Source organism: Pezoporus occidentalis, unplaced genomic scaffold (genome assembly GCF_034315485.1).
Source record: "Pezoporus occidentalis ecotype Australia unplaced genomic scaffold, CSIRO_AGI_Poc_V1 ctg17, whole genome shotgun sequence".
Classification (NCBI taxonomy): domain Eukaryota; kingdom Metazoa; phylum Chordata; class Aves; order Psittaciformes; family Psittacidae; genus Pezoporus; species Pezoporus occidentalis.
In genome coordinates, this window is record NW_026913531.1 from 566,520 (window position 1) to 582,809 (window position 16,290).

The 16,290-nt window shown below is 41.2% G+C and overlaps 1 protein-coding gene across 16 annotated transcripts in view; it reads right to left on the reverse strand.

Moving 5' to 3' along the window:
* GRIP1 (glutamate receptor interacting protein 1) overlaps nt 1–16,290 on the reverse strand; it is a 324,193-nt gene that overhangs the window by 37,025 nt on the left and 270,878 nt on the right. For 10 of the 16 annotated variants that reach the window (XM_062613670.1, XM_062613666.1, XM_062613681.1 and 7 more), the window contains 4 exons: nt 13,205–13,352; nt 11,432–11,601; nt 6,432–6,587; nt 1,103–1,289 (listed from right to left, as the gene is read on the reverse strand). In XM_062613670.1, coding sequence (XP_062469654.1) covers nt 1,103–1,289; nt 6,432–6,587; nt 11,432–11,601; nt 13,205–13,352 — 661 coding nt within the window. Of the gene's footprint in view, nt 1–1,102; nt 1,290–6,431; nt 6,588–7,283; nt 7,440–11,431; nt 11,602–13,204; nt 13,353–16,290 lie in introns of all 16 variants that reach the window. The other 6 variants (XM_062613673.1, XM_062613675.1, XM_062613679.1 and 3 more) reach the window with 5 other exon arrangements.

The window sequence follows — 16,290 nt, forward strand, 5'->3', positions numbered from 1 at the left end:
AGTCCACCACCAAACCATGTCCCTTAGTCCCACATTTACATGTCTTTTAAATACTGCCAGGGATGGTGACTCAGCCAGTTCCCTGGGCAGCCTGTCCCAGTGCTTGACAACTAGTTTGGTGAATGAACACTGAAGGCTAGAAAACCCCAGTTCCCTGAGCCACCCATCATCAGACTTGTTCTCTAGACCCTTCATCAGCTTCATTGTCCTTCTCTGGACACACTCCAGTGCCTCAATGTCTTTCTTGCAGTAAGGCGCCGAAAACTGAACACAGTGTTTGAGCTGTGACCTCACCAGTGCCGAGTACGGGGGGACAATCACTTTCCCAGTCTTGCTGGCAGAACTATTTCTGATACAAAGCATCTGCTCAAACACATTCAACCTAACCTTGAAGGGTAAGTGTGGCATAGCAGCACAACAGTCTACCTGGGCACAAAGCAGGACAGAAGCTGCTGCTGCTCCTTTGCACCAAGACACCATCAAGCTCTCCCAACATGGGTTGTGCTCATTAGGTGCTGGGGCTCAGGAAGACAGGCATAGCCCTCAGGCCTCCATCCCACCCATGGACATCACCTCTGCATCTGACACTGGGCTACAGGTGGTGTAGCTCTGCGATAGTGGCTAGTACTTGCCTATGCAACTACTATTGTCCTCATGCCATGACTGAAGGCATATATAAGCATGAAAATGCAACTGAAATGCTGCAATGAAATCATTAGTAAGTCAAAACTCTCGTATTCCTTAAGATTTGGTTTTGTACCCGAACTGGATAGAGCTGGACTTGCCCTCCCCCATGGCACAATAAATTACCACTATTTTGATTTCCAATGTTTCCCATTTCCCTCTTCCCCTCCCTTTTGCCTGAATATAGCTTCCAGTCTCCTGCCAGAGGACTCTGGATGACAAAACCACTGGTGCTTGTCATTCTTCTTACAGCTGATCAAGCATATGAAATACCCTTGTCAGAACACACAGCTTATTATTTGCCACACTTGCATTGAGCAAGGCCCTGCAATTTGTCACAAATTGAAAGCAACAAGCCCAAAGTACCCCAAGGAATGCTCACCAAAATGTACCTAGCAGCCAACTGAAAGAAGCTCACCTTTCCGCCGGACTGTCAGACTCAATATAGGAAATGAGAGGTGGAGAGGTCAAGGTCTCAGTAGCAAACACGCTCCCCTGGAGCTGTATCCCAAACCCCACCATGGGGTCAGCTGTCAGCACTACTTCTGTGGTTTCTGTGTGGACAACCTGCCCAGCCAAACCAACAGTGCTAGAGGCTAAAGACACTACAAAACAGAGCAGACCAGGAGGAGAGACATTCATACACAGCAGAAATTTCATTGCTCTTTGAGCAAATTGATCTGTACAACAAACCTAGTCAATGAAACATCTCTTTTAAAGTCAACTTAGGCTAAGGTTCATAAATTATGCATCAACAGTTATGACACAGAAGAGAATAGAAAACATCTGGTTGCACGTTAGAATGCAAAAAGATAGTTCTGTACTGAGTAAAATAGATGTGTTTGACACTCCCACCCCCAAAATCTCAGAACATCCCTGAATTCTGTTTGCATTAGGTTTGAGGCGTGGATAAGCAGAATTTTCACAGGAGCTAAGGGAATTGGAAGCGCAAGCACAGCTGTTATTCAGGCGGATTCGCACAAGCTCTTTTGAACATTGCACAGCAATGCTCTGTTGTTAGCAGCAAAGCACATGGCCCAGGCTTGTTTGCAACAAATAAGGATGCCCTCCTGCCACACTGTATATGTTTGCTACGTGTCAGCAATTTGCCAGGCTAATTGGGTAGTGTAAGTTGAACAAACCCCTCTGTTTTAGCAACCAGTATATCTCAAGAGATTGGGAGAAAAAAAGGTTCTTTGGGTTCTCTCAAAGGACCTGGGGGACACTTCTGTAAGAAACACAGGCAGCTACTTCTGTACTCCCTATTCACTCCTTCTGCTGTTCTGAATGGGCTGCCTTAGAGAGCAAATCAAGACAAAACCAACATTGGGATTCAGTGCAATTACCTATGAAATGAGGAGACTGCACCTTCAGTTCTTTGATCTCTGCCTAAATGTCTTGCATCATTGTTCGAATTCTCTCAGTGACGAACTACTGCCTTCCATTATGTCATACACAGAAAGCTAGGTTTTTTCAATTCCTGTTCAGACCAGTAATGTCAGTCCTCCAATGCTGAGGAATCTGAATGCTTTTGTGTTACAGATCTACACCATTGCCTCTCCATCTCTAACTTCCTTCAAGATCTGTTTCTGCCTGCAGAAGCTACTAAGAATTAGATAAAAGTTCAAGGTTTATTTGAGAGATTGTTTAACTGTGGATTTTTTTCCTGGATGTGGGAAAAAATTAGTTGCTGTTTCCATACTACAGATAATACCAGCACAGCCGTACAAAGATGCCAGAAGTTGTATAAGTATTTTCCATACTCTGGGGCTACAAGTATTAGCCTTTTGCTCTGAAATAAAACCTGATTTATGTGGCACAGTTGGCAATGACATTCTGCTCCAAAAGTTTCACTTGTCAAACTCCTCATTAATTTGTTTTCTCCCAGCAAAGCTCCTTTCAACTCTGAAATCACCTTTTCTAAATTACTGCGAATTCTCACTTACTTGAATTTTAATTTTCCTAAGGATTGTGTATTATTTTAGTTACTCGATAGCTTCTTTCTTACTGTTTCTTTTATCTGCACTCAGATATGGTCACATTCAAATGCAAGTACTAATTTGTTTTTAGAAATGGCCACCAGCTTTTGCATTCACTGCATTGAAGAAATGAGTTTCTCCAGTCCTCACTGCTGCAAAGGTTAAAATATGCCTAAACCAGATAAATTCAGAGTTTATATAATATCAGATCCCCTAACACAACTTCTAGAAATGTCTAAATTTAGGGCATCCAAGCTCAAAAAAGTTCCATTTTCCCCTTCTTTGAGGGCATACAAGAATTACTTGCTAGCTGTGTCTTTGTTTCTCACAACTTGTGTTTCCATTCCTCCTGTGCAGCAGGCTCTGTAACTTTCTCACTCTTTTTCTAATGCCCTACTAGGGAGCCTAAAGGTCTCAAAACATTTATTTCAGCTTTCAGCACAGCTAAGTTTTTCATTCACATTGGGAAATTCAGTTAATATTTGTGGGATTTAAAACTCACCCTAATAAGCATTTTGATGATGTGGACACTTGAAAGTGACAATTAGGAACTCCTCCCACTCCCAAAGAAAATGGACCAGAAATAAAAAAGAGCAGAGATGGAAATATGTTTTCAAGTCATGTAACAACAGCTATCTGCTAAGCCTCTATAAAATGCCACAAGTGCCCAAATCCATGATTTAAGAGCACGTTGGGATTTGTAGCAACAATAACTGCAGCAACAAACACTGCCATTTCTTTTTGCTGTTTGATGGATTCGAAGCTTTACAGGCCAGGAAGTAGCCTTAACGGTTTAAAAAGGAGCATGGATGTACATGTAGTTGTAGTGAACCCGGCTTGCTACTACTAGGGGTACATTTCAGCATATTTCTATAGTTTTCATCCCACTCTTAGGAACACTCCTGGGGTCTGGTTTACTAAACGCTCTGCAGTGACGTAAATAATAATCCTGAATGTGAAGACTACGTACTTGTTACTTTTATTCCTGCAGCCATACGAGAAACAGAGCAGGATGTATTTAAAGGTACATACGTGGATTATTATGCCTTCAGTCTCCTGCTCTAACCCTCAAGAAATTGCAAAATGGTCATGGTTCCTCCTGGCAGCAGCTAATTTGGATGTACTGAGAAAACAGCATCCATGCGCATCTATGATCCTCTCTAATTTCTACCAGATATGGTGGTATCTAGTATCATGTAAGTTGGCATAAAATTGTGTCTCACTTTCAAGTACTAATATGGGCCTATAACAGTGAACTTCAGGATTTAAACTTTAACCAAATAATGATCTAGAGAGTTTCCCGAATGAATACCATACTTTAAAACAAATGAAAACAAAATAAAAACAAGAAGGCAGAGGAAAACAAGTGGCATAAACAAAGCACGTGAGAGCAGGGCAAGCCTTCGATTTTTACAGCCATGTGTTTGGAAAGATCTGTTTAACTAATGCAATGATTGTGAAATCATGGCTATAAAACTCTCGGACCCTGCTGTATCATCACACTTCATTATCATGAAGTTTAGCATGATCACAAGAAATTATGCAGGTTTGCCTAAATAACTTGAAACATAAACTTTATAGCACCCTTCACCAATACATCCTTTTCTTCCCAAACGACATCTTAAAAGATTTATTAGAAGTTACGTTAATAAAACCCTGAAGTTATCCAAGAGGATTAAATAATAAAAAATCCCACTAAAACTGAGTGTGCTCTTCCTCTTCTAGGAAAAGGACAGCAGTCAATGCTAACTAGTTCTTATGAGTTTCCCACAAAGGGAGAGGGGCAAGGTCTTCCAAATCCTGTTGATGGCTGGTGGAAGGGTACAGTTTAGGACCGATTATTCTCTATTACAGTCACTTCTAGCACATTCAGTGCAGTGCGGGTCTCTTTAAGTTGGCTGTTACTGTAGTTACAAGTATGGTTAAAAGTCTAGAAACCGGAGTAAGGAACTCTGCATGGGCTAAAAGGCAAGCTCATGGAGATGGTGAGCAAGCCTGGCTTGCCAGTAAGTGCCTCTAAAGCCAGCTCTGATTCAGGGATCATGATGTAGTCACTGCTTGAGGTGAGACACAGCATCAGTGATAGGGCCAGTTTCGCGTATTTTCTAATGCTCTATATATATCCAGACTTCACAACACAAATACATAATATACAACCCCATAACAAAGCCTCATCCTAATTCCTCCTAGCTAGAGATTTGTTTAATCATAGCAGCCTGTCATCCCCAGGGCCTTCTGACTTGAGGAATCTTTCAGGTGGGCTTCAGTGCTTATGTGACTGTCCCGCTTAAATCTAATGTCATTGGCCTTGTTTTGAGCCTTTCTTTGCAGGATACCAAACTGCAGGGCATGGCTCCCTTGAAGGAAGAATGTCTTAAAAATACACCACCACAAGTAAAGGCTGTCTCCAAGATTCATAATAATAGGATTAGCTTTCAGGATTAACAGTCCTCTGTTGAACAGCTACAATAGAACACAATTGAAGAGCTATTTTTTTTTTGCATCCAGCATTATTTTACCATTAAAATAAATTACTATTAGAGTAACATTACTACTGTTTCTCATGTGCACATGAGGACATGTAAGAGCTGGACCCCTCCTGATGCCACGCCATGGATGGACACGCTATCTCCCCATGATGCAAAACAATGTATTGGAAGCTAACATGTCAATAAATGAGTTGTGAAAAATGGCTGATCAGAGTAAAAATAAAAAATGCACTTACGGGCAAACATTATGTAAAAATATTTGCTTTACAAATGAAATAAGAACAAGCAAGCAACAAAAAACTGCAAGAAAGCAAAACCTCAGTTTCAAGTGTTTCCTCAGAACTCCACAGTGACAGGCCTTAGATGGAGGCTACTGGTTTTCTCTGGTTTTACTATCACCATGGGAAATATTTAATACAGGGCAGCAGTGCTGTAATGCACAGCAGCTCAGTTTTTCCAGAGTGGACCTGTAAGCATTAATTAGCTGGAACAGATCATTTAGAGAGTAGTTCTCAGCTCCCTGCTCTGGAGGAACTGAGCTGCTGAGGATCACACAAAGATGTACAAGCCAAAAGGAGAGGCAGCACTTACACAGAGTCTGGGAAACAATGTGCTCATACAGCCATATTCCTCTGGCTCAGTGAATACTTGGCAATATGCAAAGTGGAACAGCCTGAAATATATCCAACGCTGACTTGGGAAATTACTGACTCTTGGGAAATCCATGCTTTGAGAGAGTCGTCAGAAACAAGGCTATTCAGTCTTCACTGTTATTTGTTGCTCTTCTTCACAAAATTGACCATACAGGTTACGATGTAGATAGAAACATTAAAACTACTTAGGAGGTACTGTGGCAAGCTTTTCTCCTTCTGTCATATGATAGTTGGTTGAGCTTACCAGCAATCTGTTTTGAACTATTCAGCTATGAATTCTAATCTCTGGTGGAAACGGGAAGAGCTGAAAAAGGTATTTAAAAATAAAGGTATTTAAAAATAAATAATTTAAAAATAAGTAATGGTATAATAAACTCTTCCACAATTGTCTGAAAAAAACATTGCTTTACATGTTTCAGATTAGACAGTTAAACTGCATTTCATCTCATTTTAGCTTGGACAAATATTTGTATGCTGATGCTTCCCTACATCTAACAGAAACTCCAATTATTTCTCTTCTGCCTAGTAGATACGTATTAATTAAGGTACTTTGTACCTTTTTCCTGTATCTTCCCCCTCCTCCACCCATTCACTGCACATTTGGAGCAAATGCTGTTACCACCTACAGGAGCTTTTGAAGTCCTTCTTTTTCATCCTCCGCCTCATCATTGTCCCACGCGGGCTGGTGGAGTAGAGGCTGCGAGGTAAGGTCCCCATGTTCAGGGAACTCAGGCTGTATGCACTCATGGAGGTAGGAGAGAAGGACGAAGACACCAAAGCTGCTGTAAGAAATCAGACACTTGGCACACAGCACTCATTCTTCATGGAAGAGCGCGGCACATGCCTATAACTCATCAATGAATCAAACAACGTGTATGATGCACAGGAATGGTTTGTGCATTTCAGATAACAAAGACATTAAACCACATAGGTGACCCTAGGTAACAGTATAGCCAGCATTTCATGAAAATACCCGCTGGAAGCTAACAAAGATAATGTAGATACCAAAAGTACATTCATTGGATACAGCTTATTTTAGGCAAAGAATGTTAAACTAAATTTTTCAACACATATCCATGAACCAATGCAGATCAATATGTCTAGATACACTGATTTTAGAAATGCCTTTTTGTAGAAGGTGATTTCTGACAAAGTATTTTTAAGCAATGCTTCGCATGCAGAAATTGTGCTTTATTTGCACTACTCAAATCTAACGGTCTACTCATATAGCAAGAGCTGATTCATTCAGAATTTTCAAGCCTTTTTCTGTCCACGAAGGTTGCCTTGTTACAGAAAGAAAAGGCATAAAATGTCAGAAATAACCTTGGCATGGCTATGAAAAAGTGTAGCATTCATAAAACTGAAAAGGTTTTAGTGCCTGAAATGGGAAAATTATGAGTGAAAGAGGAGGGGAGGGAGGAAGAGGAAGAAGAGGAGGAGGAGAGACTATGTCAGCAGGAAAAAGTGTGGAACATTACGAAGGCTTTTTTGAGGAGATGTTTTCTGGAATTTCAAGGCTGGCATCCTGCAATTGTCAGGGTGGTAGGTGTTATAATGGTGGTAGGTGAGGAGGCTGCTGTGGCTGCTGGCACACGAATCCCAGGTAAGTTGCCTGTTGCTTCTTTGAAACTTCACTGCCCACATGAAGGGATGATGGAAAATCAGAAAACAAAAGGACCAGAGAAGAGGGAAAAGTAACTGAACTGCACAAACAAAAAAAGAAGTCAAAAATGGAAATTGAAATGAAAATCAAATAATAAATAACCTGGTCTTGTTTTCTCACCAGGGGGTGCTAAGCTGAGGAACAGAAATAGTATTTATTTTTTCTCAGAATAAATGCTTCTGATTTTTTTTTTTTTTGTGGTCTTGTATTTATTTTTAAAAAGATTAGTACTGAATCAATTTCTAATCTCACTCTGGCTTTAGGAGCTAAGATTGCAGAATTCCTTAGAAAATACTAAGGTATTACATCTGATCACTAACTGAAGGTTAGTAAGTCTCTCCTTGCATTCATCTGCTAAAAAGACCAACAGATACTATAAATAGCACTGCCTGGAATGGAGATGTTTACTTGCCAGTCATTTCAATTTACTGCATTGACATTTTAATTCTGCCACCATCTATTGTTGGCATTACGCTACTCTGTGCAGTAAACGACTTCCCTGGGCCAGCAGCTGAAAACCTGTATCCTGAAGCCTGGTTAATAAAGAAAAGAGTTCTTACTGATTAGGTGGATGTGCAATTTATTGTGTGTTTTGTTTTTTTTTTTGTCAACTTGATCTTTAAACCTTTAAAATGACCCTTTTCTGGATGAAATTTGAAACCATATTTAACGCTGATTCTAAGCATGGGCAGCCTGGGACATGCCAAAAATGAAAGCCAATATTTACCAAGAGAATGGGAAGCATCTCAGTTGATGTGTCAAATATTAAAGGAAAATGACTGGAGTCACCCCTCATTAAATACAGTCTATTTATCATGAAATTTAGCATCACCATGTGCTTGCTGAACTACATAGGAACACTATAAACTATTCACTCAGATGACTGAGGGGTTCACCCATACAGTGAAACCACACGTAGTCTTTGGTCCATGAGCTGTACTGCTTTTCTCTGCTACCTGCTCCAACTATAATGGCTGCAGACACATATAACAGTAGCCAAAAATCTTGACTGTTTAGGTTGGACCCACACCTTGTGTTCCTTGTGTGGGAAAATCGTAGTCACCACAGCACTGTGCAGTATCAGAAGAAAAGCTACTCTTTCGTTTCACTTCATATTTACATGAGTAATGATCTGCTACTTGTCTGAAAATATTAACCCTCCTCTGACTCAAAAGCAATGTCTGTCACTGTGGGGAGGAGTACACACCAGGGAAGGGAGAGGAAAAGGAGAGTACAGGGGCCCATCATATCCCCACAGCCTTGTGGGGAGATTGGCACTCCGGAGGCCCTGGCACTCCCAGTCACGCTCCTGTGTCCTTCATCAGGGTGCCCTGGGTCTGTCTCAGAGCACCCCCTCTGTGCCCTGATGTGTTTGAATCAAAAGAATCCATTTGTTTTCCTGCCCTCAACAGATACCAAAGGTAAGGGTTGGGTGGGATGCCAGTACCTGCCAGCCTGCGCCTTGGGGTACCTCACCCATGGGCTCAATCGCCAGTGACCTCAGAGACTTCGGAAAATCTCATGTCAGCAAGAGTCCCAGAAACAGCAGCAGTAGCCGGATATAGCCATAGGTGTCTTACAGACTTATGTATCTTCTCAGATGAAACTGTCTATTTGATTACACACACAGACAGCAAGATTTCCAAACTTTTAACTACGGTGTAAAAATGAAAATCTAATAAGAATGACGTGGCTAGGTGGATTTTCATTATTTTCAGGTTGCTGTGAGCTTTGCTTAATTAAAAAGACTGCTTCCAGCAGGAAATTATCTGCTAGTCTTTGATTTTTTTTCTTTTTTTTAATGTTTTATTTTCACACTGAGAGTTGAGATAAAAATGTCCTCCCAAGCGGGGAGGCACACAGATTTGGTTTGCTCAGCTTGAACAAGAATAATCCTAATTCAACAAAAGTTCTGTAAAAGAAAATCCTATCGTGTGTAACTGTGGTAATTTGAGCTATTCCAACCCAGGGCTGTGTACAGTGAACATAAAACTAATGGGGCAGCAAGAGAAATGAATGTTAGCAGCACGGTATAAAGGAAAAAAAATATGAAAAAAAAAAAAATCTGATCTTTTATAGTGCTCTCCATTTTATTTTAAGGCTAAAATTTCAATTTATTTTATATGCTGAATTTCCTGCCCTTTTAAAATTCCTAACATGTTCCCCTAAGACCAATAACTGAGCTTAACAGATACAGCCCTAAGGATTCAGCTTAGCCCAGATACATAAAAGGAGCTTTGCAAACTCTGCAGCACCTAGGCCACACACCACACCTGATGAAAGGTTGCTTCCAAGAGGGTACTTGCTTCCATAATGCATGTTACACCTTGAGTTGGTTGTGATACTGGAGTATTACTACCTGGTGAGGGGCTGGGAAGGGCTGTAAACATCACAGTTAGTCTGCCTTACTTAAGAAAGCAACTTAATTGGATTTGTTCCCAAAAGATGCTCCTTGCAGATCCCCCTGATAGGATTTTATAATGATCAGTTCCTAACCCTGGCATGGCAAGAACATTACTTTTTCTAAGCATCTACACTGGGTCAAGGTGACTGGAACATCAATGGCATCATTTTGTTTTAAATGTTGGTTAAGAAATAATTGCTTCAAGTTACACAATCACCTACATACATCTTTGGCCCTGAGACTTATCTTCCCAAAACCAACACTCTTCAAAGGTTCTTTAACCAGCCAGAAATTGATTGTGTGACATCTTCACTTCAAAAAAACCCCATGAAAGATCTGTTTGCAACATGCTATCATAACTGAAAAGAATAGAAATACATTGCAAAATTTGGTCTCCATCTCATTCTGCTGCTGCAGTACCACTCTCTGCTCCTTTGCCCCTCTAACTGGCTTAAGTAGAAAGGGGAAAGAAGTGCTGAATAATGGAAGAACAGGGACTATTTTCTGTTCACCCTGGTCCAAGGGGAAATGAGTATCTCCCCAGCTACTAGTTCGACATTTACCACTCTGACAAACTGACCAGAGTGTCACTTATCCAGGGACAGCCTGGATCTTAGATAGATGTCCAAGAATATTTACCATCATTGACATGTCTAGGCCTCAGAAATCTTGTCTTGGTCTACTGAAGGCAGAAGCACAGTAAGACAGCCTCAGAAGATGGTACCACTGGTTCATACTGCAACACAGGTACGTATTTGTCTGTTGGTAACCCTTGTTATTTCTTTGACTGCCACCAACGTGCAATACGTTAGACTGAACTTATGTACACCATGAATTAACCACTTTCTATGGATTATTTAGAAGACAAGACAGGCAGAACCCATCTTCAAATGCTAAGACATTTAGTATATATTTGGTTTGAAATTGGGAAGCTATTCTCTTCAAGCATGTTGGTATGAAATAAATATCACGGTGAAAAGGCTGGGATCTAGGGAACTGTTTACAAACAAACCTTTTTCATAAGCACTGACAATGAGCCCATGAAGCAATCTCAGAAGTACTTCGAAAGATGATGGCTTTCAATAATAATGCCATTAACAAGAGAAAACACAGGGCTTTTTTCAGGTATTTCAGGGGAGAACAGGTGTTACTAATGAAGTGTTCATAACAGACTAACAAGTTGATATACTGAAAAGAAGTTGGCTGTGGTCCTTCCTCCCCCACTCTGCATTTAAGAAGCAATTTAGAGATTCATTTACTGAAGTTGCCCCTCCAATGACTGCAGCAGTGAGTCAACAGGTGTCTTTATGTACATTTACAAGTGTGCAAAGCCACTTCTCAGTAAAAGATTTCTCTCTCTATCCATAGGAATTTCAGAGGGTACATTAAAGTCGAGAAAACACAGAGCTTCTCAGAAACTGCAGAACCTTAACCTGCGGAGCTGAAACAACATTTACAGATATAACTGCCATGACAGCTTTCTTGGCCATTCAGCAAGGGCAGCCAAAGTGAAAGGCAGAAACAATAAGAGCAGTCTCTGGTGTTACAGATCCTCTTACCGTGCTCCGGGCCTTTCAGCGCCAGCCGTGTCTGGTGATGAGGAAGGATCTCAAGTTTGACATTATCTGCTGCATTAGCCAAAAACTGCGTTGCTTCTGCCAGCGTACAGTACTCCATGCTGGTGCCGTCAATGGACAGAATATGGTCTCCTACATGTAATGCACCACATCTACATAAAAGGGGAAAAACTCAGTATGATCAGGTATACTTCTTGCTTGGCAAATGAGCTTTACTGCCTTCAAACTGGTCATGACAAGTATGAACGTGTTCTTTTTTTTCGAGAGAGATTTGTGCTTTGTAGGCATTGTCACTGGTCAGACTTTATATCTATTAGTACAAACCTTAAAAACAATTCAGTTAATACAGTAGATGCCAAGACATCACTCACAGAACTGGAATGGGATAGCTGACTATAAAAATATGTGTGAATGACAGCAGAATAAAATGAGAAGAGCTTAAGGAGACTCAAATAACTTGGTCACATATCCCTCACACAAGCACCCAGTTCATCATTTTTTGAGTTACAGTTCAAACATTTATTAGTACAAAAGCTATAAATGATGATGAAATTATGCAGTAGTCAAACAAATAATGAAACCAGGGCTAGCATGGTGACTTGAGGAGTGGGGTGGGGAGGGGGCTATCTGCTAAATCTTGCTGCACTCAAGAGACTGGCTACTGGATGAGTTGAGAAATGCAAACACAGCAGTCAGCATCCCGACGTACCAGTCAAGTGGACAGCTCCTTTAATTGGTTACCCCCTGCGAAATGGGAAAAAACAGAGGGAGAAAATTAAAGCATCCTGCACCATTGAACTGGAGAACACCCCTGGATCAATGGCCGTCACTCTCAAAGTTTCTACTGTAGGGAAAAGCCCACAGAGGAGCTGTAGACTCACTGCTACAAGTGGGTGCTACCAAAAGCACCGTTGTCAGAGAGAAGTTACAAGGTAGGGTGACTGGGGACATGCAGGAGGAATTTGCTGCTGAAACGTAATACTTAAGGAATTTTTCGATAGAGATATGTATATAGAAATATACTGTATATGTATAAACACATACACACACACATACACACGCACGCACCTCAGAAATGATCTCACAGCTCTATTACAGAGCTTTAGACCACTGGGGAAAACTATCTACCATTTTTTTAAAATGGTTTAAATGGTTTTATTTAAACATTTAAATGAAGTGGAAAAGCTGCAGCAAAATAACTTCAAACCACAGAAGCCAGTCTTTGGAATACCTCAGTTGTATTCTACAAGATCAATTAAAAATCCAGACCTAAGGAGCTCCATTTCACTGTGCCACAAGAATGAGCGATCTATTCTAAAAGAACACCTCAAGGTTGCAAAGCCTCAAAATTTACTTCCCTCAATAGCTGTTCCACACTGTGGGCTTACTTCCAGTGGGTTATGTATTGCTTTAAATGCGGATCTCTGCCACAGCGTTACATTTAATAGTCAGAGCAGACCTCTGAACTCCTGTGCTGCATAGTGCAAGCAGACAGTCACATATTACATGGGGGCTGGCTTATGCCACTTAATACTACATGAATGAGCTAAAATAACTTGTGTCCTGGAAGTCTTAAACTCGGCAGTATGCAAAAACAATCTGACAAAGTGCTAATTCTAAGACCTGCAACCTTAAGAGCGTCTGGTTCAGTCCATTTTATCAAAAAAGGGAAGGGTTTCTTTAAAACCAAACTGAATGAAAGTACAAATAAAATGGATGTATGGACTTGCAGTGCCAGCCTTCTGTCACACTCACCTGTCTGCAATACTTGCAGATTTGATTTTGTCTATGACAATGACCTGCTTGTTGCAGCACATCGAGGTAGTTAGTGCAACCCCAAGAGCAGCACCGGGAGTTTTGGCAACTTCAACTAGCAGCGGTCCAGATGCTGTTGCTACCGAATCTGGTAAAATTAGACAACAAAAGATCAGTATTATACCTATGTAGTACTTACACCATTTTCATAGTTTCCCCCACAAAATCTCCATGGCTATTCTATTTCTCTAACCAGACAACATGTCACTTAAAGAAATTCTAGAACAGTATCATTTTAGGTGTCAAATATCTGATCTTAGTGTTGAAAATTATGAAAGCAAGAAGAAGTTTGTGAATCTGGCACGTCTTGGAGCTCTCAGTCTGTCAGAATCAGAGATGCACTAGGTTAGGGAAGCAGGATGTGTTAATGAACCACTCTCTGGAACAACTGAAGCTAAAAACCACCTGGAATTTAAAACAGGCATGGTTAGAGAAGGATGCTAAATTAAATTTCAGAAAAGAAGAGAAAGGTCTAAGGACAACAGCTATGATAATGGAACTGTAGAATCATAGAGTAGTTAGGGTTGGAAAAGACCGTAAGATCATCCAGTTCCAACCCCCCTGCCATGGGCAGGGACACCTCACACTAAAAACCGTGTCACCCAAGGCTCTGTCCAGCCTGACCTTGAACACCGCCAGGGATGGAGCATTCACAGCTTCCCTGGGCAACCCATTCCAGCGCCTCACCACCCTTACAGTAAAGAATTTCTTCCTTATATCCAATCTAAACTTCCCCTGTTCAAGTTTCAACCTGTTACCCCTTGTCCTATCACTACAGTTCCTAATAAAGAGTCACTCCCCAGCATTCCTATAGACCCCCTTCAGATACTGGAAGGCTGCTATGAGGTCTCCACGCAGCCTTCTCTTCTCCAGCCTGAACACCCCCAACTTTCTCAGCCTATCTTCATACGGGAGGGGCTCCAGTCCCCTGATCATCCTCGTGGCCCTTCTCTGGACTTGTTCCAACAGTTCCATGTCCTTTTTATGTTGAGGACACCAGAACTACACACAATACTCCAGGTGAGGTCTCACAAGAGCAGAGCAGAGGGGCAGGATCACCTCCTTCAACCTGCTGGTCACGCTCCTTTTGATGCAGCCCAGGATACAGTTGGCTTTCTGGGCTGTGAGCACACTGAGGCCGGCTCATGTTCATTTTCTCATCGACCAACACCCCCAAGTCCTTCTCCGCAGGGCTGCTCTGACTCTCTTCTCTGCCCAACCTGTAGCTGTGCCTGGGATTCCAATGAAGAAGACAAAGAAAGGGTCTACCAGAAATCCCTCACAAAAAGAAAGAACAATTTAGGAGAAAATGGTGAAAGCGCAGGAGGCATGACAGCTATAAATAGTAGGAGTTAAAGCAAAATGCATGTGAGGAGGCTCAGAAGATCCTTGCAATATCCTGCCACTGAATAAAGTACTGCCTTGTAACAGCACACGCATAGTAAATGACCAACACCAAAAAAAGACAGTAGAAAAATAGGAGGCAGCAACAGTCATGACTGATGTCTGTGGTGAGGAACTATGCCAAAGAGAGACAAGTGCTAGACGGAACAAAGAAACAGACAGCAATCTGCTTTCTAAATGCCAAAACAAAGCAGGCAGTGATAAGGGTGAAGTACATTCTGTAGAATGCCTGAGAACTGCTAACTGATACCTATCAATCAGTAACTGATCTCAGAGGAATAAGATACAGCAAACAGAAGGCATACAGAAGGCATCCTTTAAGGACATAAAAAGACTGAGACAAAGAGAGGGGTATCAGAAGCCTTTGGAGGTGCTTACAATCAGAATACAGAAAAAACAAAAACTTATGCTGGAGCAAAGTTACCAAATGTCCTGCTAGCAAACAGACGAGATTTATATTCACTGGAGCCTGCTGTAGGAATGGTAAGAAAAGGTTCAACCGTGACATCTCTCAAAGTCCCTGAGATTGAAGCTGTAAAAGAACTGCATTCGTCTTCAAAGTATGGAGGAGAAGACAGATGTAAGATAACTCCCTTCAGTCTTAAGTCTAGAAAATTAGTCCAATAATGTAATTCTGACACTGAAGAGACAAAATGTGAAAGGGTGCATTACTGTTCAAAACTAATACGCCCTCATGATGATACAAGAAATTGAATAAGAGCTTGATTAGCCAACACTCAGCTAAGGTGCTAGTTAAGAGAGTAACGTAGGCAAACTGAATATAGAAATTGAGTGAAAAAACATGCTTGGATGAAAGAACATACAAAATCAGTAAAGCATCAGCTAATTATTTTAGAACTCCTTGTTTACGTGCCCTACCCTGTGCCCAACTTGAAATAGTTTTTATATTCCTGTTATCTCTTTGCCAGTTAGAAACCTGAGGATGTGAAGGGGAAATTAAGTGTTTTTGGAAGTGTGCATTAAATGCAAGCAATTTTTGTTTCTGCTCAATTGGGACTGATTTTTTAAAGGCTGAATTTTCACAGGCACTACCAAAATAAGCTGCTTCACAAATCTGAACCAAACTTTAAACTGTGATCCCCTAAAAGAGAGTCCACCCTGCAGCATTCCTGCTTGCAGCTTCAGGCACTAAACAGCTTTAGAGTTGGAAGAGCTGCCCTCAGTAGCTGCCTGTCTTTCTCTAGTAACTAAAGGAGGAGGTTATCACAATTAAACTCTTCTCTAGATGCCTTGTTAAGTGTTTAAGTAAGGCAGAATGCACACAGTGACTTGCATACAGCCGAAGAAGCACACGCAGCAGAACAGAAGAATTCCCTATTTCCATTCCTGTGCTGAAAAACAATTATTTCTTCTTGAATATTCTAGTGGGTTCTGGCGCTACAAACAAGCTTGCATTCACAAACATATGGGAAGAAGACTCAAACAATGTCATCAGTACTGTGAGACAAACATTTGAACTCACATCGATCCAAAAAATGGCAAAGCCCAAGTTGTTACTGGCCTACTGCAACTTCTTTCTGTAATGACTGTCTTGAGAAGAGGAAACTAAATATCTGTTGAGAATGAGTATATCTTTCAAGAGTCTGCTCCTTTCTCAAGTT